Source organism: Diceros bicornis, chromosome 7 (assembly GCF_020826845.1).
Source record: "Diceros bicornis minor isolate mBicDic1 chromosome 7, mDicBic1.mat.cur, whole genome shotgun sequence".
Classification (NCBI taxonomy): domain Eukaryota; kingdom Metazoa; phylum Chordata; class Mammalia; order Perissodactyla; family Rhinocerotidae; genus Diceros; species Diceros bicornis.
The window spans coordinates 63,069,440-63,089,167 of NC_080746.1; the positions used below are offsets into that span (position 1 = coordinate 63,069,440).

The 19,728-nt window shown below is 39.8% G+C and overlaps 1 protein-coding gene and 1 pseudogene across 1 annotated transcript; both read left to right on the top strand.

The window, feature by feature from the left end:
* Window positions 1-173: 173 nt before the first annotated feature.
* On the top strand, window positions 174-16,840 carry LOC131408752 (E3 ubiquitin-protein ligase TRIM22-like). The gene is made up of 8 exons (XM_058545794.1): window positions 174-298; window positions 5,037-5,528; window positions 6,116-6,211; window positions 6,857-7,087; window positions 13,140-13,162; window positions 14,399-14,499; window positions 14,808-14,834; window positions 15,094-16,840. The coding sequence occupies exons 2-8, from the start codon at window positions 5,106-5,108 to the stop codon at window positions 15,687-15,689; spliced, it is 1,497 nt and encodes a 498-aa protein (XP_058401777.1). The 5' UTR covers window positions 174-298; window positions 5,037-5,105; the 3' UTR covers window positions 15,690-16,840.
* Window positions 16,841-16,948: 108 nt separating this feature from the next.
* LOC131409095 (ankyrin repeat domain-containing protein 40-like) lies at window positions 16,949-18,593 on the top strand (annotated as a pseudogene).
* Window positions 18,594-19,728: the final 1,135 nt, after the last annotated feature.

Genomic DNA, 19,728 nt, shown 5'->3' on the forward strand with positions numbered 1-19,728 from the left:
ATTTTGCTGGAGTAAACTGGGAGAGGAATAAGAATATAGAGATTGGGTGACTCATCGGTGCAGGCCCTAGAACATGCTGAAACATGACTCTCCTCTGGTGTCCTCCCATTGTTTTTAAGTTTCTGTTCTGTTTCCTTTGTTTCATTTCTACTTCTAAGAACTTAACTTTCATTTCTCACCCAGCTCCTGTGGGGAAACTCCTCTTCTAGAACAAGCATCAGTCTGGCTTCATGAATGAATCTTGACCACACCTGCACCTGATCTCCACGGAGTCAAGACTCCTCCACTTCTCCTGAAGGTGTGTAAGGTACCTTGTGAGGGCAAAGGGCAGCAGTCTTTGAGAATAGAATGAATGTGTTTGGGTGAGTTTATTGGTTCTAAAGCTGCTCTGAATTAACAAAAAGAGCCAGCTTACAGGTTTTCTGCTAAAGCGGCAGAGAAAGAGAGCATTGAGTCTGGGAGAGGAGTGACCTTTAAAATAGGAAGGGTTAAAAAGGCAAAGAATGTCATTTGTTTCTTGGAGGGACCATTATTTCTCCAAACTGTTACCTTCACCTTCTTCCTATTCTGTAGTTTTGACTTTCTACCTTGACAAGATGAGCCAGAATACTCTTTTATTTCAGAGGCAGAGAACTCCTTCCTCCTTTCTCCAGAAAAGGCTGTGAGGATGGAGTCCTGTTTTCCCTCTTCATAAAAGCCCAAGCTCCTGGTGAGAGCCAGCAGACATAAGAGCCCTTATATGGACTCATGATAGAGGGAAGAGATCTTAGGGGCTCCGTCGGGGATAAGACCTTATTGAAGATTATCCTTTTCCTCTGTTCCTAGTAGCTTCTAGGAAGCTATCCACAAACATCCTGATGAATTACCAGCCCTTGGGTCAGCCTAATGAGAGAGGCTGCCTTATCAGATGCTACCTATCTCTGCAGTTCCTCTGTGGTCACTTATCTCTGGAGTTCCAGGCACAGGGAATTTGTTCTCTGCTGAGTGCAAGGGTTTACTCTTACTTCAGTAGTGCCTCATGACCTTCTGGTGAGAGGTCTTGCTTTAGAACTTGTTCCTCATCATCTTAGACACACCTTTCCATTGCTTATTACCTCAACTCCTTACTCAATTTTCCCTTGCACAAAGACAAGGAGTTGGTTATTTCTCCAAAGAACCCCATCTTAATCTCACCTGTGAATACTTTGTTCCTTGATTTCTGTGTTACATATGTTTTCATGTGTGTCTTATTTCCTTGCACTTTTCAGAGGTCATGAGTCTGTGCCTTACACTTGGACAAGGTTCACAGATGGTATATGTTAATTGTCTACTCAGTTCTAGTACAGAGCTCAATAAACAGGAAGAAATGAATTTTTTTTTAATTTTTAATATTTCTGCTTAAATTCACAAGAACAAAAGCATACAGCTATGGTGAAAAAAATTGTGTTAACATCTACTGAACATAAAATAAATATGAAGTACCTATGAAATATTATATTCTGAGTCAGGAGAAAGAAAACAAGGGGTAAAAGTGTCATGTAGTGTGTTAAAAGATGAAACTCACTATGGTACAAATGTACAACAAAGAAATAACAATAATATACCAAAAGGGCTGTAATGGAGACAGAATCTATGTGCCCTGGGAAAGAGCTTTGAAATTTTAAATAAATTTCAGGTTAAGTCTTAGCATGGACAGGTGATTTTGAGCAGCATATTCAAGGAAATGATGAATTTAAGATGGATTTTTGTCCAGAGTGATTAAGGAGCATAAAAACAGCCAGTGTGGGTTCCACAAGAGTAGGAGGTGGGCTGAGAGGGATGAGGCCATAGCAGGGGATGTGTTATGTGCCCCTAACTAGACCACGAAAAAGATGGACTCAAGCTAAATGACATGCATTTGAGCAGAGTAGTGACAAGATTGATGTATACTTTTAAAAATCATTCTAGCTGTTAGTGTGAACAGTGATGAAAAGAGACTTTGTGGGAGCAATGGCAGTATCAGGGAGACCAGTGGGGAAACTATTCTTGGAATCAGGGTGAAAGACTCTTTAATTTGAAGTGAGAGATAGAGTATATTCTGATGAACTGACAGTGAGAAAAAGGGATGAGACCAGGGGCAGCTTTATGAAGATGGCCTCTGTTATCAAATGATTTCTTTGAAACTAGTTGACCTGGGAGCTAGAGTGTTTGGGGAGAGGGTAATTAATGTGGGGCAAGTTAAACCCTGATCTCTAAGAGGTGGTTGAAGAGGGAGCTCTGAGCGTAGAGGGATGGAGAGGAGTTGCACTGTTTCTGAGTTTCCTCAAGTCTCTGGATGCCAAGGACAAGTCCACTTTCCCATTGGCAATTCCTGATCCAGGGAACAGGGGAAGTTTCAAGAATGTTGGTTCAACCCCTCATAGGACTTATTCTCCTTATTGTGGAGATACTTTCCTTTTTCTTGTCTAAACTGTACAGATACAGAAAGCCTCTGTGCAGACCATCAGGATATAGTGAGATAAGGAAACTCAGGACCTAGTTGGTCCTTACCTTACTGTAAAAACTCCTACATTGCTCCATCTCCAGAGGGGAGCATATGTCTTATCTCTGTATGTATCTGTCTGTTTGTCTGTCTGTCTTAGGTGGGGAGAATTTCAATGGTATATTGCTTCTTCAATGATAGAATAAAGAATGAATGAATAAAGGAAAAATAAGTACTGGTGTTATTTTCTAGGGATGCCATAAAAAATGTACCACAAATGGACGAGTTAAATAAAATTTATTTTCTCACGATTCTGGAGGCTAGAAATACAAGATCACAGGTGTTGGCAGGGTTGGTTCTTTCTGAAGGTTGTGTGGGAAGGATCTGTTCCAAGTCTCTCTGCTAGCTTCTGATAGTTAGCTGGAAATCTTTGGCATTCCTTGATTTGTAGATGCATCACCCTGATTTCTGCCTTTGTCTTTACATAGATTTTCCATGTGTGCATGTCTGTCTGTGTCCAAATTTTCCATCTTTATAAGTACACAGTCATGTTGAATTTAGGCCCACCCTAATGACTTCATTTTAACTTGATCATCTGCAAAGATATGATTTCCAAATAAAGTTACATTCACACATATATGGGGTTAGGACTTCAACATCTTTTTGGAGAACACAATTCAATCTGTAGTAGCACTCAGTGTGTTTGAAACAGGGTCCCTTTGATCCCAAGACTAACAGATGACTCATTAGAATTTGTTTCCCAGGTCTCTGTCAAATGTATGATCTTATGAGTATATGAACCTGTTCTTTCCCCCCTAAACACATACACCTTTATGTGCCTATCAACACCCTTGCATTATGTCCAGGCCAAGATAAAAGTCCAACATCTACAAATACCGAACTCCCCAGAACCACCTAGCTGGCCTTGATCTCTGCATTTCTACACCTCCATAGCACTGCGTATCAATCTACTATTTGCAAACTTTACCTCTCTTTGTCTTCGTTAAAATCTGTGCAGTAGTGGAGAGAACTCTGAAGGAGGATCCCAAGGATGATATGTTCACCTCAACTCTACCTGTTATAATGGAATTATCTCTGTAAACAGAATGATCTGTAAGTCACTTGATTCTATTTACACATCTGAAGAAAGGGAGTATTCTCATTTGTCAAGGATTTTTATATAAGGAATAAGCAGGGCAAAGTGATTTCTAAGTTGTAACTATTATAAAATTGTTAGTGAGAAAATTACTTCCCTATTATGTTTCTTTCAGTTCCGTAGGTGTCTCTGGGGAATGAGTTTGAGGGCAGGGGAAGGCTCTGTGTGGGACAGGTATGTTAAGATGCAAACATTTCTCAGCCATTGGAGAACTGCTAATTGATGGAAAGAAAAAATGAGAAGCTGATGAGAAAGGTCTAATCATCTATGGAGAGATGAGAAGTTTCTAGCTTTACATGTTCATCAAACACTGTGTTCCTGTGTGTGAAGCACTGTTCCAGGTACTGAGGATACACAGTGAACAAAACCATGCCTGATCCATGCATGGATTACTTCTTAGGAGGAAGAAGTAGGCATTTAAAGAAAGATGTTAGATATACTAAAGTAAAAATTAGAGACATGGCAAATGTACAGCAAGTGATAGTATCAGTAGTTTTGCTTTGGTAAGTTAGAGCAGGTCCTTCTGTCAAGATAATGTGTAAGAGGAGACTCAACGAAATGTAATAGCCAGTCATGCTGACATCAGAGGGAGAATCCTTCCACACAGAGAGACAAGCAAGTGCACACACTCTGAGTCAGAAGTGGGTTTTGTGCTTTTAACATTGAGGATGTGTTTTTGGCCTGGGAAAGAAAGGCAGGATAGATGCGCCTCAATAGCAGTATGCCGAGTGAAGGAACTCAGACTCAAAAGTCAATGGATTATGACTCTGTTTTATGAATTGATGTGAAAATGCAAATCTATATAAACACAAAAGAGATTAGTGGTTGCCTGAGGCTCACTCAGCAGGGAGTGATTGCCAATGGCATTCGGTTTGTTTTCAAGTGATGGAATTGTTCTAAAATGGGATTGTGATGATAGTTATACAGTTCCATAAATTGACTAGAAATTTTTGTACTATACTCTTCAAACAAATGCACTTGATGTAAATGTAACTCAATAAAAGTGTTTTTAAAAAGTGAGTCACGCAAATATCAGGGGTAGGATCATTCCATGCCGAGAGAAGAGCAAGTGCAAAGGCCCAGGGTTCAGTGTATCTAACATGGAGCATGAGTTTTGGGCTGAGGAAGAAAAGGGGGACAAATGATGTGTTATACAAGGTTCTTGGTAGGAAGGACCTCAATTTGTCCTTCTCTCCAGTAGAAGAGAAACTAGCAATCATTGCCCTAATGGGGTAAAATTTGTCATGCAACATAAACTAAAAGTAAAGTGTTTGAAATTATGACAAAAAGTCCTCTTCATTCTGTCACTGACCTATTTCTCTTGTCTCTCTCTCTTCCTTTCTTTGTTGAATATTAATGTTTGTCCCGTTCTAAATCTCTGTACAATCAACATCCTTTCTATTCCTGCCTGTCTTATCCCGCCCCCTTCAACATTCCCAGCCCTGCAGGAGACTGTGAGCAAGAAGAGCCTCAGGACTCAGGACAGGAAGAAGCGAGGGGAACATTGCAATGGATTTACAAGCACAGGTAAATCTACAGAAGGATGTGACCTGCCCCATCTGCCTGGAGCTCCTGACAGAACCCCTGAGCCTGGAGTGTGACCACAGCTTCTGCAAAGCCTGCATCACTGCAAAGAACAAGGAGTCAGTGATCCACGCAGGAGGGGAATGCAGCTGTCCTGTGTGCCAGAGCAGATACCAGCCTGGGACCCTCCAGCCTAATCGGCACCTGGCCACCATAGTGGAGAGAGTCAGGGAGATCAACACGAACCCACGCAAGCGGCAGAAGAGAGAATTCTGTGAGCACCATGGAGAAAAACTCCATATGTTCTGTAAGGACGAGGAGCAGGCCATTTGCAGGCTTTGTGTGGTGTCTCGGGAGCACCAGGGTCACCAAATATTCTGCATGGAGGAGGTGGTCAAGAAAATCCAGGTAGGCGCCAGAGTGGAGGAAGATAGGGCAGAAATGGTATCTAAAGTGAAATTTTTGCTTTTTTTGTCCTACGTTATTACCCTTGTCATCCTAGAACTGAGCCCTGCAATCTTTCCATACCCTTTGCTCAGCTCTGAGGCTTGAAGGACATTTCTGTGCATTTGTTCATTTGCTTCAGAATAAGCCAAGACTACAAACTCTTAGCAAAGAGAAGCTGGATGAGTGGAGAATTGCTTCCCAAGATAAGTTCTGACTTTCCTCTGAGCAGAAGGGTTTTTTGGGAACATGGTTGGTTGGATGTGGGAAAGTGTCAAAGAGAGAAAAGGACTTTCCTTGTTCCAGGATCAGTTCTTCTTCTAGGGAAAGAGAGATACAGGCTATTCTTGATGAAAGGATCATAACTTGCATCTCCCAGGGTTAAAGAATACATCCCCCCCACTCCCAGATTTTAGTCTACATCCTAGATTCTACTTGCCAGTTTCCTTTCTGTAAACTTCAGTCTCTTCTGAGATAAGCCTGATTTCATCCTCATTTACCCAGAGGATGAGAAAGCTCATAGCTTGATTCTGATGGTTCCTTTCTCACAGGAGAAGCTCCAGGAAGCTCTGAAGAAGCTGAGGAAGGAGCAGCAGAAAGCTGCGGAGCTGGAAGCTGACATCAGAGAAGAGAGAGCTACTTGGAAGGCAGGAACAGATTTTTCCCGAGGGAGTTCTGAGACAGGAAATTGGGCAGCACCATCATCCCATCACAAGCAGGCTCCTTTCTCTTCGTTACCTCAGAAGTAAGGAGTCTGAAGGACATTTGATTAGTCCTCAATTCATTCCTTCCTTGTTGTATGTTGGTGGCTAGAGAGCAGACATATCATAAGGGAATCCATGTTGGAGGCAAAAGCATAGAGGGAAGCAACGAAAAAAACGACTTATGAATCCCTTATCCCCTTTCCATCATCAAGTTTGAGGCTCTGATACTGCCAGAAAACACATTGAGATAGGCCCCGGGTTCTGTGTTTAGGAAATAAGAGTGGAGGGGTTTAATACACAGTGTAGCATGATTATCCAGGACAGGCGTCTGCAATCCAAGCCTCCTCCAGGTACCACATTGTGTCTCAGGGTGGGCCTTGATAGAGTAAACTTGAATATATTGCTTTGGGAGGAGCTCAAGTGAGAATAGCAGGAAAAGTGCTTTCCCAGGAATTGCTCACTGATTTCATGCCCTATCCCTTTGAGAACTCCCAGAGGAAAATGGTTCTTATCTTGGCTCCCAGGCCCACACAAATTAGGCCCTCATCCAGACAGACTGACAACCTCTTTCTCTGTTCATTCCTAAAGAACCATATGCAGACTGAGAGACAGAGGATTCTGAAAGGGTTTAATGAAATGAGATGCATCCTGGACAGTCTGGAACAGAAGGAGCTACAAAAGCTAGAGGAAGACGAGGTGAATGTGCTGGAGAACTTGGTAGCAGCAAAAGACCAGCTGGTCCAGCAGAGTCAGTACATGAGAGAGCTTATCTCAGATCTCGAGCATCAGATGTGGGGATCATCAATAGATACACTGAAGGTAAGATTTAGAATGGAGCTCCTACATGTGAGATTCAGCGGAAAACACAGAGGCTTAACATTTCTTCTCTTCTGGGTCCCTGTGCTTTCTTCCTCCTGGTGACATTAAAATGTTCCTTTGGCCCCTCAGTGCCCCTTCTCTGTCATTCATTTCAAGGATCATGGGAATAATTCAATGTACAAATGGTAAGGGAAATTCCCATTGTTTTTGATTTCTAAAAGGGAGTGTAAGAATTTGGGGAGAAGATTCTTTATAGGCTCCCATTAGCTAGCATTTGTAAGGCCTCACCTTGCTAAGCTTAGTTACTAGCAAACTACGGGAATCTTTGTTTATGTTTGATTTTTGTTGTTGTTGTTGAGGAGTGACAAATGTAAGACTAGACTCTGTCATATCTGAGTGAGGAATGTGCATGTATGATTATGTGTGTGTGCTTCTGTGTATGAGTGTGTGTGTGTGCATGTATGTTTGTGTGTTTTCGTTGGCTGGGGAAGGATGTGGGGGCAAACCTACAGAGACTTGATGGAGGAATTGTACCTAGTATGAATGTTAAACTTTTTTTCTGTGGTGTTGGCAGTGTGACTGTGATCTTGAGCTATGAAGTACGTCAGGAAATTCAGGAAATTTCAAATTTTCTCTGCTTCACTTCTTGCCATTCTCCTTTGTTAGCAGAACAAGAATTTCTTTACTTAACTTTTGTTCCAATACTGCGGTAATCAATTTTCATCTGCTGGATCTTTACCCCTGCCTTACAAAAAAACAATATTTCTTGAGGTATAATTTATATACCATAAAATCCACCCCTGTTAAGTGTACAATTTAAGGATTTTTAGTCAATTTATTGAATTGTTAAACTATAAACAAATTCAGTTCAACATTTGTTGGAAAGACTCTCTATTCCTCCACTGAATTATTTTGGCACCGTTGTTAAATATCAGTTTGCTCTAAATATGGGGATTTATTTCTGGATTGTCAATCTGTGATATGGATCTATATTTTTGCACTAATGCTCTGATCTTTTGATTACTGTGGCTTCATAGAAAATTTTGAAGTTGGGTAGCATTAGTCTTCCAACTTTGTTCTTCTTTTCCAAAATTGTTTGAAAAAAATTTGAAACAATTACATTTCAAAGTAACTCTTCCAAGTTAGTTCTTCTCTATGGGGACAATTGTAACCACCGCTGCCCCAGGGAACATTTGGAGGGTGCTACTGCCATCTAGTGGGTAGAGGCCAGAAATGCTGCTAATTCTCCTACAATGCACAGGGTAGACCCATGACAAAGAATTACCTGGGCCAGAATGCCAGTAGTGCCAAAGTTGACAAACTCTGCCCTAGGTCCTTTGAATTGTCCATGAAAATTATGAGAAATCTTGTTAAATTTTATTAAAAAGCCTGCTGGGATTTTGATAGGCATTATATGGAATTTAAAGAACAATTTGAGGAGTATTGTCATTTTAACAAATAAATCTCTCCATTTATTTAGGTTTTCTTTGAACTTTATCAGCAGTATTTTGTAGTTTTCAGCACAAAAGTCATTTACTTATTTTCTTCAATTTTTGAGTTGACTCTTTTGGATTCTTTTCTTTTCTTTTTCAGTTGCTTCTTATCTGATCTAATAAATTCTTCTTTTCTTATTCTTTTCATCATTCTCTATTTTATGTTTATGTATATGTTGTTTTTCCCATTCTAACTTAGATAACCAGAAGTAACACTCAGTTGTCTAGGGATGACAAGTGAAACCTGGGAATGACACTAACTCAGAAAAAGTATAAGCTCAGAAACAGCAAAAAACTGTGATCCTTTGAGTTCATCAGACCAGTTATTTCTGGAGCCAGATAGATTATTGCATATTTCATTTATGTGTTTTGGCACAATCTACTTCCATCTTTTTCTGATCAAGCCTGTTTGATTTTGTATTTAGTCCTTTGAAATAAACAGAATGCTGAGTAATATGTAAATGATTCTCTGTATTTGTTGGGCTACAAACGGAAGATGGAAGTGAGGCGGTTCTTACACAGTCACTTCTTATATAGTGGGACTGTTGACTTTGTATGTGGCTGTTTTGTTTAGCCTTTAGTAATGACCTATAGGACTGAGGAATTTCAGTTCAAGTTGCTAAGAGAGGCTCATTCTTTTTGCAACAAAGTCCAGCTTTTCTAGTCTCGGGTAAAGTTATTGCCGGCAAAGTCAGAGAAGATGAAAGCAAAGCATGATTTATGACTGGGACTAATGAAGAGCCAGAGACTGAGACAGCAGTCATAGGTCAGGTGTAAATTTCCCACCTGAGATAGGGCACAAGAATATTACTATTAATGTCTATTCATTGGAATGCAGATTAGGGAAAGGAGCTGATAACCTGTTTTGAATTAACTCAAGGATAATGTCCACATGCTAACAAATAAACTAAACTCTTAGATATAAATCTGTAGGACTAGAAGAGATCTCTAGTTTTCGTTACTAGGTCATACAATTGACCATAAATAAAGCAAAATCACATATCATTTTAAGGAAGTAGTTGGGAAAGTCAATCACAATCGTGGGAAATGATGCTTGTGATTGTTCCGTTCCTGAGGCAATATACAGACTTGAATATGCAACCTGTATGTCCGTACATATCGGAAAGCTATAGCCATGTAATGGACATTCTCTACGATTTTCCTCTTGGGTGGGACCACTCACCACTGCTGATAAGAATAGATCTGGGGTAGCTGTGTGGGCCAATCAAGAAACTTTCTGAGTTTTGGCTATTCTTCTTCAAATTGTTATAATGTGTGAAAGGCTTGTGGTCTTTACCCTCCACAGCTTTGCCAATCAGCAGTTCAGATGACAGTTTCTCTGTATCTGGACTATATTTTGGCAAGGTTTAGAATGGATCATTTTATCATATATACATTTCTTGCTAAACCGTGAGATCTACTTTAGACTGATAAGGATGAAAATGACAGAAATGCTGAGCTTAAAAGTAGATTTGAGTAGTAGATGACAGTTTAGATCTTCTACCCTAGAAAAGGGCTCGCATCCATTTCTTTTAGCAGCTTTATTGAGACATAATTCACATATCATACAATTCATTCATTTAAAGCATAAAATTCAATGGTGTTTGGTATATTGCATTATTAAATGTAAAACAATTGTGGTAAAACATATAACATAAAATTTGTCACTTTAACCATTTTAAAGTGTACAGTTCAGAAACATTAATTACACTTACAGTGTTGTGCAAGACTCACCACCACTTATTTCTAAAATTCTTTCATCAACCCAAACAGGAACTCTGTAACAATTAAGCAATAATTCCCCATTTTCCCTGACCCCAGTTCTGAATAACCTCAAATCTACTTTCTGCCTATATGAATTTGCCTATTCTAAGGTACATGTATAAGTGGAATCACACTATACTGCTCCTTTTGTGTCTGGCCTATTTCATTTAACATAATGTTTTTTAAGCTTCATCTATGCTGTAGCATGTATCAGAACTTCATTCCTTTTTATGGCTGAATAATATTTCATTTTGTGTATACACCACATTTTACTTATCTATTCATCTGTTGATGGACACGGGCTGTTTCTACCTTTAGGCTGTTGTGAATAATGCTGCAATGAACAGTGGCATAAAAGTATCTGTTTGAGTCCCTGCTTTCAATTCCTTTTGGTATGTACCTTGGTGTGGAATTGGTGGATCATAATGGTAACTGTTTAGCTTTTTGAGGAGCCACCAAACCATTTTCCATAGTGGCCACATCATTTTACATTTATAGCGGCAATGTACAAGGGTGCCGGTTTCTGTATATCCTCAGAAACACATTACTTTTCATGAGTTTTTTTGCCATCCTAAAGAGTGTAAAGTGGTACTCATTGTGGTTTTGATTTACATTTCCCTACATTCCCAGCATTCCCCAAGAATGCTGAGCATCTTTTCTTATGTTTATTGGACATTTATATATCTTTTTGGTGAAATATCTATTCAAATCCTTTCCCCATTCTTTGAATTGGGTTGTTTGTTTTTTGTTGTTGAGTTGTAGGAGTTCTTTGTATAGTCTGTATATTAATACCTTATCAGATATATGATTTGCAAGTATTTTCTCCCTTTCTGTGCATTGTCTCTTCACTCTCTTCAGAGAGTCCTTTGATGAACACACGTTTTTACATTTGATGAGGTCCAATTTATCTATTTTTCTTTTATCGCCTGTCCTTTTTTGTTTTGTATCCAAGAAATTATTACCAAATCCAATATCATGAAGAGTTTACCCTATGTTTCCTACTAACAATTTTATAGTTTTAGATCTTTAATTGATTTTAAGTTATAAATTATATATGACGTATGTCATACATTTTTAAAGTCACTGTAAACTTTATAATATATTTAACCATTTAAAAAAAATAGTTTGGTAAATAGAGTGAGGAAGTAAGCGATGGACTGCATGGGACTTTGTCTGTCCAAGCTCAATTCAAATATCTGTTTTTTATGTTAACAACCTCTTGGATTACCCTTTGGAAAACCGTCTCAACCCTCAGTCCATGTAACTGGTTAAGGTTGATAAAATCAATAGTATCAGGAATGTATATGTCTCTCAATTCTAGGTAAATCAGCATATCTGATTCCTATATGTTTACCAATGATGCAGTAATTATTTTAATGATTTAATCATTGATCCAATTCAGGTCAATGATTTGTATACCTTAGAATTTTACTGTCATGACTAGAAAGAGAAATTCTTTTTTTCTGCGAGGTAATATATCAGGGTTATCATTTAAACCAAGACATTCAAATTGATGTCTTATAGAGTCTGAAAAGAAAGTCAACATAGCAGGTAGAAAATAAAGTTCTGAGAGGAAAGAACAGACTCTGATGACAATATTTTCACTTAAAAACATAGCTGTGACTGAAGTTATACCTGCCCCCTGTATTTCTTCTTTTTCCTTTTAAATTTAAGTCAGTTTTAGTTGGGTTTTTGTCATATACAATAACAGCAAAATAGCCTATTACAGAAAATAAAACTTTTTCTGAGGATGTAGAGTCAAGTGGTAGCCAAGTCTTTGGTGTAAAAGGGGTTAGGCTGGAGATGGAAAAACCAAATATATTGGCAGATTTCTGTTCAAAAAAATAAAGGATATAATGGTTATGATTGGGAAGAGAAGATGGCTAAAAGAAGTTGGGGATATGGATTAGACTGCTTGATTCAATGTTGGAATTCAGAGTAAGATACTATAGTTACTAAGACAGTGACCCAGGGGATATTAGTAACCTTCTAGACAACTGGCCTATAAATAGTTGGGAAATAATATGTTACATTTTAGACCTTCTTAGGTGCTGGTTCCTGTGGCTTATTTCATACTTAAAAATTGATGAGATCACCCATAGGCAGTGTGCAGGACATATATAGAGTGAGTAAAGGGAGACCAGAGAAACATCTACTTAGAAGTGCTTGTTTGCTTGTACCTGCAGCAAAAGAATGTATACTTCCTGAGCACTATTATGAATTATTCGTCTTTGATTCCCCAGAGCCTGGAATGATGTCTGGCAAATAGTAGATTTTACCTGTATTTGTCTCTAGAATAAATAAAAGCATAATGAATTAGTGAAGTTTTCTCATAAATGTAGTTGAAACAGTAGTAGGCCACTTCTCTTCCTTTTAAATATATCCCATCTCCACATAATTGAAGCATCTTCCTAACATCCTCACATGAGTCCTCAAGGATGGGTGGTCTGTGTCTTATCTCTACATTTTTTCCCCCATATTCTGACCATCGATTTATTCAAATCAAGTCAAAGGGTGCTAGTGGTGTGAGGGGGAAGTTGCTTAAAACTTTGTAAGGTAGGAGAGCTTCTCACTCCTTGAAGGGTTTCCAGGAAAAATATGGGATGTGTACTTAAATTTGAATTTCAGATAAATGACACATCATTTTTTAGTAGAAGAATATCTTATATATTGTAGAGGTCATGCTTATACTAAAACGTATTTCTTATTTATCCAAAATTAAAATTTCAGTAGCCATTTGTATTTTGTAAATCTTGCAATTCTATCCTTGACGCATGTTTTCTCTCTTCTCCTAGGATGTGATTAACCTCATAAGAAGGTATGTGTGTGAGACCAGGTATGGTCTATTTTTGTGTGAAGACAGAATTGTAGCCATGAGTATTATTGTGAGATCAATCAAAATTTTTAAAAAAATCACAGAGCTGGGAAATTTGGGTATGATATTGTTCCAAATTGATGATGATAGATGAAAGTTGTCAATGGTAGGGAATTTGGGTGGTGGGAGGTCACAGAATTAAGGCCAACAGAGGCATTAGAAATGAGGGGTTGCCGTATCAGAACTCCATGACTTCACTCATTTTAGCCAAACCTCAGTCTGCCTCAGCTCTTGTTTCCATATTTTTTAGTTGTGTATCTTATCTCAGGGAGGAACCTGTCCACTTTATCTTCCAGGCCCCCGAATTTGCCACAAGAACAGCTCCTTTATATTTACTTTTCTTCCTGAGAATGGAAAAAACAGGGTCTTTGAAGGTGGTTTTCTTTGGATTTCCAAAAAAAATAGACTCAAGTCTGTGGGAATAGTGGCTTTGGTCCTGGTGTCAATAATTAATCCGTTCTTGTTTATACACTTCAGCATCTCGTAGGAAAAATGGTTTTCCTGTGTCTAAAGCTGACTACCCACCTGCCAGTACCAAGGTCTTCCCAAACACATGAAATTCAGACCACTATTAATGTGGTCATCATAACTTCTTCTTTTCCAAATGTTTGTAACATTTCCCCAAAGAATGTGCCCTCAAATGTTAATTTCTGGGCATCTGTCCTGGGATAACAGGCTTTGGAGACTCTTCAGACTTTCAACACGGGAACCCAACACTGGATAACCTAAACCCCTCTGTAGCCATGTTTAGGAGACTCTCTCTACTGACCATCTGCCTGGGATCTCACATCTCTGGCCTCCCCTTGTGGAACCCCTGAGAAGGCAGTGACTTATCCATGTATCAAATACTTCTTTTAGAGGCATCAAATACCTTTTAAAGACACCATTATTTCATCTATTTTTATATCATTTTTATATTTTTAACAGGTAGAGTGTCTGGGGTTAATTTTTCCATTTTAGAAGACGTAACATGGGTTTCTTTGGGGTGAAGACCTTCCCAAGATCACACAGAGAGTAAATGGCATGGTAGACATGAGCATATTTCTTCTAGTTGCAGTGTCAGGGCTCTCCCTTTTCTCCTCTTCAAGTTCCTCAGTGAAGAAGATTCAAGTGTATCTCCATGATCTTGGAGAGACACAAGGTCAGTAGTGTGGGATGATCAATTTTTGTCTTCTCTAGGAGTGAGACCTGGACCTTGAAAAAGCCAAAAATGGTTTCCAAGAAACAGAAAAATGCATTCCGAGTTCCAGATCTGAGCGGGATGCTGCAAGTATTTAAAGGTGAGGAGAGCCAGGGGAAGGGTGTGAGTGTGGGATTCTTGTAGTATCAGGGCAAAATGGGGGAGTGGACATTGTTTCTAGGTGAGAGTAAAAGAGAAGAGGTAGGCCTGACAAAGAGAGAGAGATTCTGTGTGAAGATGATCAGATCTAAGGGGGAACAGCCAGGTGTCTGCTTTGTCCTCTCATTCACCAGTTCATAGTCTCACAGGGCTCCCCTCCCCCTTCCAGTCCTCAGTCTGGAGAGAAGATAGGTATCTGTGTTTACTCCTTTGCTTCTAACAACATCATTGCAACTTTTGTCATTTCAGAGCTGACAGAGGTCCAATGCTACTGGGGTAAGAAGAAGTTACAGGGTCTTCAAATCTCCATGTTCTAATCCCTCTTCAGAAGCTGTAGTTACTATTAGGTCCCATGACGTTAGGTTCATGTGTTCTTCCCCAAACATGCATACATACAACAGTTCTTAAGTGTCCTACTCATCTCTGACCCATCAACACATGTTCCTCCCAGTCAACTCTGAATATTCCTCCCCACAATGTCACACAAGACACAACTATCCTATATCCCTTACTGACCCTGTAATTTTTCCTACAGTGGATGTGATGCTGAATCCAGTCAACGCTATTTCAAATATTGTCATATCTGCGGATCAGAGACAAGTGAAAATTTTGCACCCTTTTACGTTTAGGAATGTATATCCATGTGATTTTTCTGCTTTTTCTGTCTTGGGCTGCCAATGTTTCTCGTCAGGCAAATATTATTGGGAAGTAGAAGTGTCTGGGAAGATTGCTTGGATCCTGGGGGTATGCAGTAGCAAAAGGTGCTTTAATAGAAAAAAGAGTTCTGGATTTACTTTTGACCCAAATTTAAATCATTCAAATGTATACTCCAGATACAGACCTCAATATGGCTACTGGGTTATAGCGTTACAGAATGAATCCGAGTACAAGGCCTTTGAGGACTCTTCCACCTCTGATCCCAAGGTCTTGACTCTCTCCATGGCTGTTCCTCCCCGTCGTGTTGGGGTTTTCCTAGACTACGAAGGAGGCACTGTCTCATTTTTCAATGTCACCAACCACGGGTCACTCATCTACAAGTTCTCTAAATGTCACTTTTCTCAGACTGCTTATCCATATATCAATCCTTGGAACTGTCCAGCTCCCATGACTCTGTGCCCACCAAGCTCTTGAACCTACTTTTTTTCTCACCTGCTTCTTTTGGTGCCCCTTTTCCTGGTTTTCATCTCTATACCTGAGCTCATCTGCACCATTCACATCATCTTTTCCTTGCTGTAAACCTTGTTTGCTTTAGAATTTTTAATCATCTTTGGGATGTGCAGTGCATCTGGTTCAAGTCAGGAGAGATGCTTATTTACCATTTACCCTTTTTAGTATTCTCAAAGAAAGACATTGTCGCCCTCCTAAAGACAGAGCAGTATTGACATAACATGTTTGCCCTCCCATTTCTCCACATTTTCCTTTATCATTAATCTGAAGAGATATTGCAAAGCCTGTCTGCCACCATCCACATTATCTAGGTCAGCCCATAATCACCCCCCACCCACTAGAAACAGCTAAGGAGTTTTTGAGTGTATGTTTGTTTGCTGCCCAGGACACACCAGGGTCAAAAGAAAGTCAAAGAAGGAAAACATAAGCCGTGTATGTACTCAGAGCGAAGATTTTGTGTACAGAGTGTTTGACTTCCTATCCTCTCTCTTCTTTTACAAGATGTGTAATGATGACTAAATTCTTGTTTCTTTTTCCTAAAATGCAATTTGAGATTTAAAACTGTACTTAATTCTTAGATCCTTTCGCAAAACTGTGTCACTCAATGTAAAGCAGCTGTTTAATTGTTCTGTACATTATAACGAAACTTGTCAGCCCTATCCATGTAATCTGGGACAGAGCATAGGGATCTATCCCTAAATAGGAATCCTTGAGAGTGTGTTGCTTTAGCAGTGGCACCTCATATTTATCACAGAGTAAAAGTGGGATATGCATAAATAAAATCTTTCCAAAAGTAGATTTTTGGTTCTCAGAGTTTCTGAAGTCATATCTAGTCTCTTCATTTATAAACTGTGTAGCCTTGAATAAGTTATTTACCATCTCTTGAATAAGTTACTAACCATCTCTTAAAATAAATATTAATGCTATAGATTGTAACTAATTCTTAGGATCATTTTGAGAAACTAAATTTCATTGACTGTAATACACTTTTCTAAGAGCCTTATATGTAGGAATAAATGGTTGTTATTTTTACTGAGATAATGTAAGCTTTTTCAATAATTCAAGGAACAGTTTTGTTTTGGTGATTTTGTTCAATAAAATGATAATTGGTTCTACTGACGTCTCAATTTTCAGCTTCCAAAAACCTGCTGGGGACAGCACTGAGTTTTCATGATGTGTCCTATAGAGAAGGTCATGTCTAGGCTCAGTTATCCTTATGAGAGATGGTCTTTTGGTCTTCAGTCCTTTTCCTTATGGTAGAACACCTGGTATAGCACTGATTTTATTACCTTATGCACTTGTTCTCTCTTAAAAAAAAAAACATTTTCAAACTTAGGATGAAGAATAGAATTATCTAGGATAGCAAAGACACAAACTGTTCTTAGAGAAGTATGCATTATAAATTAGGGCAGGCTATGTGACTGTACAAAATTTGAGTCAAGATTTGCAGGACTGAAGGAGGTTTGGATCTGCAGGCCGGGAGTAGCAGGAGAGAGGTGGGTGGCCTCGACTTTGGGGGACCTTCAAGAAGTGCAGACAGTAATGGAGAGGGGGGTGAATGTCTACTCCCAAAATGAAGTTAACAGCTGGACCTATATTCACTAAGCATGTAAATACCATCATGGCCAAGTGGTCTCTTACTTGATAAAATCAGAAGTTGACAAAGAGATTCTTACCACAAAAGGAGAAATGCCAGTCCAATTAACATCTAGGAGAGAATTCAGGAAGACTATTGGAGTGGAAGATAATGATGATTATGACAAAATCCTCCTCTAGCTGAGTGAGTCAGAACAGCCCTTTGTTCCCAACTATTTGGCCAAACCAGCCTTCCCTTTTATCAATACCTCCAAAGCAGTAGATTCACCCCAGCTGTAGAATGGGGGCCTCCCCACACCTCCTGAATTACCCCCTGTGGATGGCTCACCACCATTGCTCCCCACTGGGGAACCTCCCTGCTAGGAGGCTTTCCATGAGACCACACCTCTTTGGCACTGGTTCAGAAGTGGGATGTGTCTCCCCTTCTGCCATATTCAGAAAACCAGAAATCACAAAACCAGGTCCTGTTTTTCAGCCATCAGTGAGTCACAGTCACTCACTGTTCTCTTCTATTCTGTCCAAGCCACCAGTGTCTCTGGAGTGTCAAAATGGGATGTGTATAGGACCAGTGCCAAAATCCCATCCATTTTTCTTCATGGGAGCATTACCATTTAACATGAAGGAACTAGTACTTGAGGATTTAGAACCCATCTCTTCAAGAAAATGATTTCATTAAAATTAATCTGGACTGGCAGTAGCTCACCTACCAAGAATTGCTCAGAGTTGAGTTGCTGTGAGGTGAGTGTTAATCTAGATCAAGTGGAGAAGATCAGAAAGTTATCCAGTACTCTGGTAAGAAAGCACAGGGGGCTGGCCCCGTGGCTTAGTGGTTAAGTGCGTGCACTCCGCTACTGGCGGCCTCGGTTCGGATCCGGGCACGCACCGACACACCACTTGTCCAGCCGTGGTGAGACGGCATCCCACATACAGCAACTAGAAGGATGTGCAACTATGACATGCAACTATCTACTGGGGCTTTGGGGAGAAAAAGGGAAAAAAAGGAGTATTGGCAATAGACGTTAGCTCAAGGCTGGTCTTCCTCAGCAAAAAGAGGAGGATTGGCATAGATGTTAGCTCAGGGTGGATCTTCTTCACAAAAAAAAAGAAAGAAGTCAAAAAAGAAAGGACAAAATTGTTGCTCAATTTCAAGATTTCCAAGAGTAGGAACCGGATATCATGACAAGTGAAAATAATTTTCTGTTCTGAAATGCTGCATCCACACTGACTGAAAGGTCTTGCCACAGCAAGAGAGCTTAAAAACTGACTTATTGATGCAGTAGGGACTTTTATCACTGAGTATTGTGACAGTGTGTGTCACCTCTGGGCCAAGGATAAACCACTGATCTAAATGACTTGGACGCCTGGGAGGGTCCCTGGTCCCACCAGAGAGCATACACTAACATTGTTCTTGCAAGATTGGAAGACCCTGGTCCCCAAGGAGCAGTGCCACACTTCCAAGTCTCTTGGTGCACAATAAACTTGTTGCTTGAAGCTGTGAATAACTGGGAGTGTTCTGGAGAGGCAGAAGCCAGTGGTTCTATATCCAGTGTGTTTTACCTACAAAATATAAGAGAGTTGTCTGAGCAGAAGCTGAGAGAGAATGGAGCCTGTTTCCAGTCTCTCCTGTTGACAGTGCATCTGAAGGGCTGGGATGTACTTTTCTTGGTGTTACATGTGATACTGGCTCAGCATAAGGTTGACATGAGGGAAGCCATATTGTTGAAAAGAAAAACTCTATTTTGAATGACCTCTGACTAACTAACTCAGCTGGATATGCACCCTTCAGGAGATCTAACTGCTCTGTAGATTTTACGACCCCTGCTTGTGCATGTACTTCCCAGCTGCAATGAGATGATAACTTTGTTCTCTTGAGTTCCTTAGGAATGTGATGACCCCCAAACGGAGAATCTATGCTGATAGCCATCATCAATGAAAACTGAAAGATCTGATGTGGCACTCCGAGTCTGTAACACTAGATGGTCAACATTCCTAATCCCCTCCCCTATAACCCAATAGCCTATATAAATGCTGTAAAATTTTGTGCCCCCTTACAATGGTTCTTTGAGACATTAGTCATCCATCTTCCCCCTTTCTAGCAAGCTGTAATAAACTACCCTTTCTTTTCCACCATCTTGCCTCTTGACGATTGGCTTTTGTCTTGCGGCAAGCAGATCGTGCACTTTGTGTGGTAACACATGCTCCTAACTCTCCTGAAATGTGAGCTGACAAAAAAAAAACCTGGAGAAATCTCAATTACTGAACAATGGAATTTTAGTATGACTTGTTGCTGTCAGGTTTCACAGAACATATTTATAAATGTTGCTCAGGTTAAAGTGTTTAAGAATACAGTTACCTAATTGTAAATATGCTGTAAACCAAAAGAGCTTCCCCTCACCCAGTTTTTTCT